At 34.1% G+C, this 9,173-nt stretch overlaps 1 protein-coding gene across 3 annotated transcripts; it reads right to left on the bottom strand.

Moving 5' to 3' along the window:
* Positions 1 to 311: 311 nt before the first annotated feature.
* LOC100499885 (uncharacterized) lies at positions 312 to 8,969 on the bottom strand. 3 transcript variants are annotated; one of them, NM_001250483.2, is made up of 6 exons: positions 8,837 to 8,932; positions 8,655 to 8,725; positions 7,707 to 7,892; positions 7,243 to 7,282; positions 660 to 778; positions 312 to 562 (listed from the first exon to the last, which is right to left on the bottom strand). In NM_001250483.2, exons 2-5 carry the CDS (start codon positions 8,655 to 8,657, stop codon positions 696 to 698), a joined length of 312 nt encoding a protein of 103 aa, NP_001237412.1. In that variant the 5' UTR covers positions 8,658 to 8,725; positions 8,837 to 8,932; the 3' UTR covers positions 312 to 562; positions 660 to 695. The 3 variants fall into 3 exon arrangements, with proteins under 3 accessions (NP_001237412.1, NP_001401357.1, NP_001401358.1); NM_001414428.1 differs by having other exon boundaries at positions 8,655 to 8,969; NM_001414429.1 differs by having other exon boundaries at positions 312 to 778.
* Between the last annotated feature and the right edge of the window lie 204 nt (positions 8,970 to 9,173).

Here is a 9,173-nt window from a genome sequence, read left to right on the forward strand (position 1 = left end):
AAAACTCATGTTGTGACAACTAAAAGCTGCTAATATTTTTATTTCATTAAAGTCAAGTTTGCAATGATGGAAGGATCATTTGGGTCCTTTTTTAAAACATAAGATCAAAATAAATTTTTGAAAATATAAAGAACCAGATTGAACCAAAAAATAGGATAAAGGACCAGATAGGTCATTTGGCCAATTTTTTTTTTATGAAAGACAAAGATCCTATCTAATACATTTTCATAAAATGAGAGACCAATTTTGAAGGACAAAACAAATTTTGTCCTATTTGCAATTATTAAAAATATATTTAACCCACATTGGTATAAAGCCAATCTAAATCTAGACCTTAAACAAATTTGATTTAACATGATATAAAATCATTGCACTTATGCACACCAGTGGACAGGCACTTTGATAGTGATGTAACTTGCCTCCCTTAATTCTTCATTTTACCAAAGAAAAGAAAGTGTCATATTCTCTTAAGGCAATAAATTCAGTATTATACAAACAAGCATGTCATTTCATCAATCGTTTGAAAATGTTTTCTGAGCCACTATGGATTTCATCATACCACCTGAAAAATTAACGGGACAGTACCCTTAGCTCATAACATGGAAGTTTCATTTAAGGTTTTAAAATAATATTTATCAATGATTCCATGGGCAGGGTACCATTAATTGTGAGCCAGCCATTGTTGGAGTATGGCTTTACCAATTGGCACCATCCGCATCCCGAGCTTGGTAGAAATCATTTGGCCGGACAATGTTGACCTCCTCAAACTCATTATCATCTGGAAACAACAGAAGAATAACTCTTCATTATGTTGTTTCTGAAAAGCAAAGGTAAATAGCGCAGGCACATGCATAATAATTCTTTAACAGACAATGCCGTCAAAATGGAAGTTTCAGGAATATCTGCAACAACTAAAGGCGGTAGAGAAGAGAATATAAGCTACACGTAAATGCCAACTGCATGATCGTCAAGATCACTTCAAAGATACAAAGAAAGACTCCATTATCTGTGTCTTAAGAAATAACCGGGAGAAAGGAAAAGGGGGGGGGGGGGGGGGGGGATGGAGGGACTAGTTACTTGAACTTAAGATTAAAAAAGAAGTTAAAAGTATCAATAAAATGGATACTTCGTGAATTTCCTCAATTTGTTTTTTTTCTTTTTTTTCAATCAGTTACCACTGAACTTATATTAGATATCCCCTCAATATGTCAATTATCACTTTAACATGACAATTTTAATTCCAGGAAGAATCTCAGTCCAATCAATCACTTGACAACTGCAGCTCAAGTTAACTTTTGGATTGAAAAAAATTATTTACTTCTTTGCCCCTTTGGTTTCCCCGAACCTCGGTAAAGTCCATTAAAAGCAAATGATATGTTTTAGTGAAATTTGAAACAAAAAGTTTTGACATTGACAATAGAAGTAAAATCCAACTGAAACAATTCTTCTGTGGTTATAAAAAAATAATGGATGCAATTCTAAGAAGCCATAACATGCTAATTAACAATAACAATTGCTTCTTTTTTTTCTGTTGGAAATAATAATACAGCAAAAACTGAGACTGCCATTTTCAGAATTAGAGCAAATATATGATTCCATAACTCAACCATGACTACTCTGGATGATGATGACGACGATAAAAGCAGCACAAAGCTCGATAGAAGAATGCATTTGGTAAAAGAGAAAGAAAAAAATTATTCAAAAGGACTATTGGTCACTGGTGTCAGACCCTTGTATAGTAGATAAAGGGAAGCCAATGCCAAATAAAAAGTCCCATTGAAGTCTTAAAACTAAAAGTAATGAACTATGGTGCAATAATTCACAATTCAACAACAAAGCCTTTTTCCCATTACATGAGGTCAGTTACATGGATTAAATGGTGCCATAGTGTTTTATTACAAATCATGTCCATGGAGAAGCCATTGACCTCTAAATCCTTCTTAATGGTTTAGACTATAATTTTTTTCAGCCTAACTTCCCCACATAGGACTACAGGCTACCCCTCTTAAGTGGGGCTTCTACTAGTCTTCTGCATACATGCCCAAACCACCTCAGGTGAGATTCTACCATTTTTTTCTACAACAGATGCTATCTCAAGTTCTCAACTTTCTTTCTAATGCATTCATTTTAATCCTATCTTGTCTAATATGTCCACTTATCCAACATATCATTCTCATCTATGCTACATTGAGTTTATTTTGTTAATGGCTTTTTACCACCCAACACTCAGTTTCATACAATACAACACTACAAGTCTTACAGTTTTGTGATAAAAATTTCCTCCAAGCTTGAGTGATATTGTCACAGAATACACTTGAGGCACCTCCTCCATTTCATCCACCCCACTTGAATTCTAGTCGCGCATTAGTTAAAAAGGTGTATATTTTTACAGCATTGAGGAGAAATAATAATCAAGGGAATAATCATTCTATTTTCAAAATAATAATTGTTACAGCTGTCATGAATTACTAGTAGTTAGTTAGAGGGGGTAAGAAAATAAATAGGAAAGACTGACAGAGGGAGGAGAATAATAAATGTAAGAAGAGTTGGCCTCTCAAAGAGCTAAGTTAGGATTGATGCAGCTCTTGCTACTTCATGTATTTTGATAAAGAACTATCCAAGGAAGAAAAGTTTGACTTAGGTGAGCTCAAATTGGATGGACTAATCACTAGAGCAAGGAGTAAAAGATTTCAAGAAGAGTTTGTCAAGAGACTAAATTCTCTCATGGAGGGAAAAGAAGAAGTGAAATTCATTTATTTTAGTCAACTTTTATAATAAGATTTATTTTCATTTTTAATTATATTTTTGGGTCTATTTTGAACTTGTAATGGGCTGCTACATTTTTTTTATTGTTATTTGCAAGTCTTTTAATTATTTGATTAGTTATTAGGCCTTGGACTTAATTTAAGATTATTAGTAGAAGTTATAAATAGACTCCTTAAACACTTTGTTGACATTTTTTATGAAATTTTCAAATTAGACACAGTCAAGAGAGTGTCTCTCTTGGTTCTTGTGTGAAACTTTAGGTTCTTATCAAAGAATTATATCTTTTGTGGCCAATCATTCTCAACTTATCATTCTTCCAAGATTGTGGTGTTGTTCTTTTCACTTCTTTAATCCCGCTTTTTTCTTTTATTTTTCCCAATTTCATAGAACCCCGAATTGGTTTTTTTTTGGTTTAACTCTATATTATTATTATTTCATCTTTCTATGTTTTATTTCTTTGAGTCTATCTTTCTTTTTTGAATTATATCTAGCATCAATATCTTTTTATCTTTTCCTTTTATAAATATAGAATTAAAATTTGTGAAAAAAAAAACGAAAGAAAGAAGTATAAAAAGAAGAAATCCAGTTTTCAAATTTGGAGGCAAAATTCTATTACAGTCTAGATTTGGATTTTCCCAATCACATATTTGCATTGAATTGAGAGTCAAAATAAAAAATAAAAAAAAAGTACAGAGTAAAAAAAGGAAGCAAAAAAAAAAACACAAAAAAAATTGCATTCAACGTCTTTCTTGTTTTTACATACTTTTATTTCAAAAAAAAAAAACTGTCTTGTTAGTTATTTACATCTAGTATAGTTCAATTCTTGGACAATTCTTTTCTTCATTCTAGAGTTTTTAGTTTGTCTTCCTTGACATTCCTTTCGAGTATCCCTTTCATTATTTTTGTTCGTCTTTAAAATTCCTTAGTTTTGTCATAGAGTATTTCTTTTCTTGGCTTCTTGAGTTGAGTCTTGATTTGTGACATATTTTACATTGAATATTTCTTGATGTTGAGCTTGAAGATTCTGCATAAGAACTGAAAAGAAGCAAGAGTGGTAAAAGGCAAGAGTGCATATTATAAAAGAAAAAGTCTTGAAAGAGTGATACATAAGTGAACTTGAGTGGAACACTAAGTTGAGTGGTGAGATCCTATTCTATTTTTTACTTGTACACTAACTTTTCTTATAGGTATGGCTTCTACAAGTGGAGATGCTACTCTATCATCTCCAAAAATCACAAGGCTAGAGGCGGAGATGATTAAACTTGGTGATCAAATGAGAAGAATGAGTTATGACAATGAAGAAAGGATGGAGAGAATGAGAAAAGAGAATGATGAGAGTTTGGGAAGAATATATAGGAGTAGTGAAGCTTTAAGTGTGAGAATTGAAAATATAGAGCGAAAAAGAGTGGTAAGATCATCTAATTCTTCTCATGGAAAAGATGATGGATATGAAGAGGATGAGAGAGGATGGAGGAATGAAAGGGATAGGGAGAGAAGAAATCATACAAGATATGGAGGTAGACAAAGAGAGGAAGGGATTGAGGGAGTGAAGGTGAAGATCCCTACTTTTAAAGGAACTTGTGATCCAAAAGTGTATCTTGAGTGGGAGATGAAGGTTGAGCAAGTTTTTGCTTGCTACAACTACAATGAAAAAGAAAATATCAGGTCTCCCTAGAGTTTGAGGGATATGCCTTAGTGTGGTAGAATCAAGTGAGGAGTGATGTTGAGAGGATGAGAAGACCTTTGATTAATACTTGGCAAGACATGAAGAGAGTTTTGAGAGAGATTTGTGCCATCCTAGTATGGGAGAGACCTTCACAACAAACTCCAAAGATTAATTCAAGGATATAGGAGTATGGATGAGTATTACAAAGAGATGGAGATTTCCTTGATTAAGACTCAAATTGAGGAGTCTCAAGAGGTCACCATGGCAAGGTTTTTGCATGGTCTCAATAGGGAGATCCAAAACATTGTAGAGTTGCACCACTCTGCCTCCTTGGAGAATCTCATTCATCAAGCTATCAAGGTGGAGCGACAATTAAAGAGGAAGCAAACATACAAGAAGTCCTCCTATGGCTCTTCAACTTAGAAAGACAAGGAGACATTCAAGAAGGAGGGAGGATCTTTATTCAAATCTCATGAAAAAGTTGTTGCCCTTGGTAAAAATAATTCTAAGCCTACTCCCACTTCTTCAAAGGCGAGTTCTATTAAATGTTTTAAGTGTTTGAGAAAGGGTCATATTGCCTCCGAATGTCCTAACAAAAGAACTATGGTTGTGCTGGGCAATAGGGATATCACTAATGCATCTTCTTCTAACTCTTCTAGTTCTTCTCGTGAGAGTGAAAGTGAATGTGATGTACAGCCCCTGGAAGGTGATCTTTTGATGGTTAGGAGGTTAATGGGGAGTGTGTATAAGGATAGAGATGAAACTCAAAGGGAGAACATTTTTCATACTAGGTGCAAGGTCATGGGAAAAATATGCTCTTTGATTATTGATGGGGATAATTGCACTAATGTAGCTAGCCAAAGATTGATTGAAAAACTTGCTTTGAAAACTTCCCTTTACCCTACGCCTTACAAACTACAATGGTTGAATGAGAATGAGGAGCTAGTTGCAGATAGAAAAGTTTTGATATACTTCTCCATTGGAAAATATATTGATGAGATACTGTTTGATGTAGTCCCTATGGAGGCTAGTCATCTCTTACTTGGAAGGTCTTGACAGTATGATAGGGATGTTGTCCACAATGGTGTCACAAACAAATTTTCATTTATACATAAAGGGCAAAAGGTTATCCTTAAACCTTTGTCTCCAAGTGAGGTTTGTGAGGATCAAATAAAAATGAGAGTGAAAAGAGAACAAGAGAAAAAAGAAGAGAAAAACAAAATTGATGAAAAGAGAGAGAAACATGAAAGGAGAGAAAAGAAAAAAAAAGTGGAGATAAAAAAAAGAGTGAAACTGAAAAAAAAGATGAAAATCAAGAGAGAAAAATACAGAACTTGTTCATGAGAGAAAAAGAGGTGAAGAGAGTGATGCTAGCTAGGCAACCTATGTATTTACTAATACCTCATGATTATTGTTTGTCTTCTAAAAACTAAAAGTCCCATTGAAGCATCAAAACTAAAAGTAATGAACTATGGCGCAACAATTCACAATTCAACAACAAAGCCTTTTTCCCACTACATGAGGTTAGTTACATGGATTAAATGGTGCCATAGTGCTTTATTACAAATCATGTCCATGGAGAAGCCATTAACCTCTAAATGGTTTAGACTATAATTTTTTTCAGCCTAACTTCCCCACATAGGACTACAGGCTACCCCTCTTAAGTGGGGCTTCTACTAGTCTTCTACATACATGCCCAAACCACCTAAGGTGAGATTCTACCATTTTTTTCGACAACAGATGCTATCTCAAGTTCTCAACTTTCTTTCTAATGCATTCATTTTAATCCTATCTTGTCTAATATGTCCACTTATCCAACATAACATTCTCATCTATGCTACATTGAGTTTATTTTGTTAGTGGCTTTTTACCACCCAACACTCAGTTTCATACAATACAACACTACAAGTCTTACAGTTTTGTGATAAAAATTTCCTCCAAGCTTGAGTGATATTGTCACAGAATACACTTGAGGCACCTCCTCCATTTCATCCACCCCACTTGAATTCTAGTCGCGCATTAGTTAAAAAGGTGTATATTTTGACAACATAGAGGAGAAATAATAATCAAGGGAATAGTCATTCTATTTTCAAAATAATAATTGTTACAGCTGTCATGAATTACAAGTAGTTAGTTAGAGGGGGTAAGAAAATAAATAGGAAAGACTGACAGAGGGAGGAGAATAATAAATGTAAGAAGAGTTGGCCTCTCAAAGAGCCAAGTTAGGATTGATGCACCTCTTGCTACTTCATATATTTCATTTAACTTAAAAATCTGGATCGTTTTAGTACCTCTGGTACTTATTAATGAATATATTATATTTTTGGCTGATAAAAAAAAAATATATTTCATTTAACTTTCACTTAAAAGTCGTGTGCTTCCAAAGGTTGACCCACAATCCACATCTATTTCTCTATCATAACTCACAGCATTAAATAAATTTAGAAAAGTGGGATAAAGCTTGGTTGTACAATATGGATTTCAATTCACTCCTATTCTTGAATAACAGGAATATGAATATGGTCTAGCTATAGAGTAATCAAACAAGAACCCACTATGATTAGTTTCAAGATTCTATAAATTAGAAAACAAATGTATTTTTCAAAAGAAAATTACCAAATGATTAAAATTGTAGATGAGTAAAGGAACTAAGTGATTAAAATTACCAAATGCACATAACTCCTATGCATCTCTTATGCATCTTTGATGCACAACATAGACAACAGGCAATAGGACTCTGCACACAACCAGTGAAGGAAGAAAGGAAACTAAATTGGCAGCAAGGAAAAGGATAACAGTATACCCATTACCTTTTCTCAAGGTCAGTGCAACGACAGCATCATTTTCAACCTGAACAGGAAAAGTAATTATAGGAAATTGTCAACGCCTATAAGATGCAGTACAGGTATAAGCTATAAGAGGAGCAAGTAGGACATTTCCACCAGTATTAAAAAAAATACATGAAAAATGTACATCGCATGAAGTGTAATGATGTTTTGCTGCTTAAAAGAGTTTAGAGAGAGGAGAGTTTTACTAAATCTGTGATTGAGGATATAATGAATTCAACCCACTGTGTAAGGATAACAACCAGGTATATATACAAGGTCCTAACTGTCAACTAACAAAAGTTAGTTGAGTACACAGCTGTCAAACTCTAGTTGACTAACTACAACTAACACTTAGAAACAGAAACTGATAACTTCAGTAATACAGAAAAGAAAAAGAGAAAGACTCTTATCGAATATCGAGTAAGTATACTCTTATACTACTGTACCTTTTGATCTGCCAGAGTCTTAGAGTCTTCTAATACTTCTCCAGTAACAGGTAGAATTAACCGTTGATTATTAGCTGGCTGATCAACAAGTTCTTGCAACTTCTGTTTTATGTCAAGAATTTTATCAGATGGCTTGCACCTGATGAAGTAGGTTGTCTTACTACGTTTAACACGAATGTACATATCCTGCCAATAAGCGACAGTTTGGATTAAGATCACTCCAAATTTCCCACAATGCATAACAGACATCCAAAAATAATTAGCTAACAAATCTCCATCTATGCTATGAGTAACATCAGCATTAACATTATGGCACTGACAGCCCATCATAGCTCGGAGTATCCATTTTATAATTGAACATGATACGATGTTAAAGCACACCAGGCAGAGGCCTCTAGAAATTGATAATGAAAGTGAAAGAAAACAGGGAATAACATGTTCTTTTACAAACAAAAACCAAAATACTACCATATGGCATGATCCAACTGCAGTAACTCAATGTGTAGCTTAAAGGAAACAAAAAAATCAAACAAGCTATAAACATCTTCATGATCTCCCAAGTCCTAACATCACATTCACAACTATATAAAATCCAATGAATTTCTCAAGGCTCAAGCACTAACACACGGTTAAATGAGGGTAATTTCACGTACTTACATACATGCGGTCCCCTATTTCCTTTCTCATGAAAGCACAGCAAAGGCAATTGCTTTTACCAATTCCTTTTCTCTTTTATTATTTTTCACAGCCTATAGACATAAAGAGATAAAGAACATTTTGGACCAGTTTCCTCACTTTACTTGGAATGACTTGAAAACAAACACGCAAACCCAATTCTTAACTTTCAATTTGAAGCCATATTTCGCTGTAAAATTCCATAGTACCCATCCAAGTAGTTTCAACACAGAGAACAACGGTTCGAACAGCACAGAAAATTTATGCACATACCATTTTATTGCGCTTCGGGCGCTTCTCCTTCTCCTTGGTAACGAAATCTAAGGGTGCTGCAGTCCACGGAACTGAAGAAAAAATTGAACAAAAAAAGTTTGGTTTTCAGTATAATGGGGAACTTTGCGAAGACAACTATTGATTTGAAGCGTTTCGATTTGGTAAAAGAGGGTTCAGAGTACCTGGGAATTGGTGAATATTTTGTAGTGTCAGATTTGGAAGAGGGATTCTCACTCCCTCACTAATCGTGATTAATTGGTGTTTACGTGTCCTGTCGCATTCACTTTTTAACGCGCTTGGCTCGGTTTATTTTTCTGTTGCAACTAGCAGGGGTACCCGTTGCACGGGTTGCATGGGTTTTTATTTATTTTTTAAAGTGACATGTAAATAAACTAATAAGTTTATAAATACTAAATTCATTAACTTAATGTACACTCATTAGCTTGATACATATAAATCTTTTGAAATTTAGTCATAGTTAACTTATTTGTTTCTCTCAAAGAATATATTTTGTGAAAA

Source organism: Glycine max, chromosome 4 (assembly GCF_000004515.6).
Source record: "Glycine max cultivar Williams 82 chromosome 4, Glycine_max_v4.0, whole genome shotgun sequence".
NCBI classification, from domain to species: Eukaryota; Viridiplantae; Streptophyta; class Magnoliopsida; order Fabales; family Fabaceae; genus Glycine; species Glycine max.

What these genes read in the sequence shown, in the direction of transcription:
- LOC100499885 (NM_001414428.1), bottom strand. An exon ending in AGACTCTGGCAGATCAAAAG is followed by an intron (nt 7,283 to 7,706) that starts GTACAGTAGTAT and finishes TTTCCTGTTCAG; the next exon opens with GTTGAAAATGATGCTGTCGT. An exon ending in TGCACTGACCTTGAGAAAAG is followed by an intron (nt 779 to 7,242) that starts GTAATGGGTATA and finishes TGTTGTTTCCAG; the next exon opens with ATGATAATGAGTTTGAGGAG.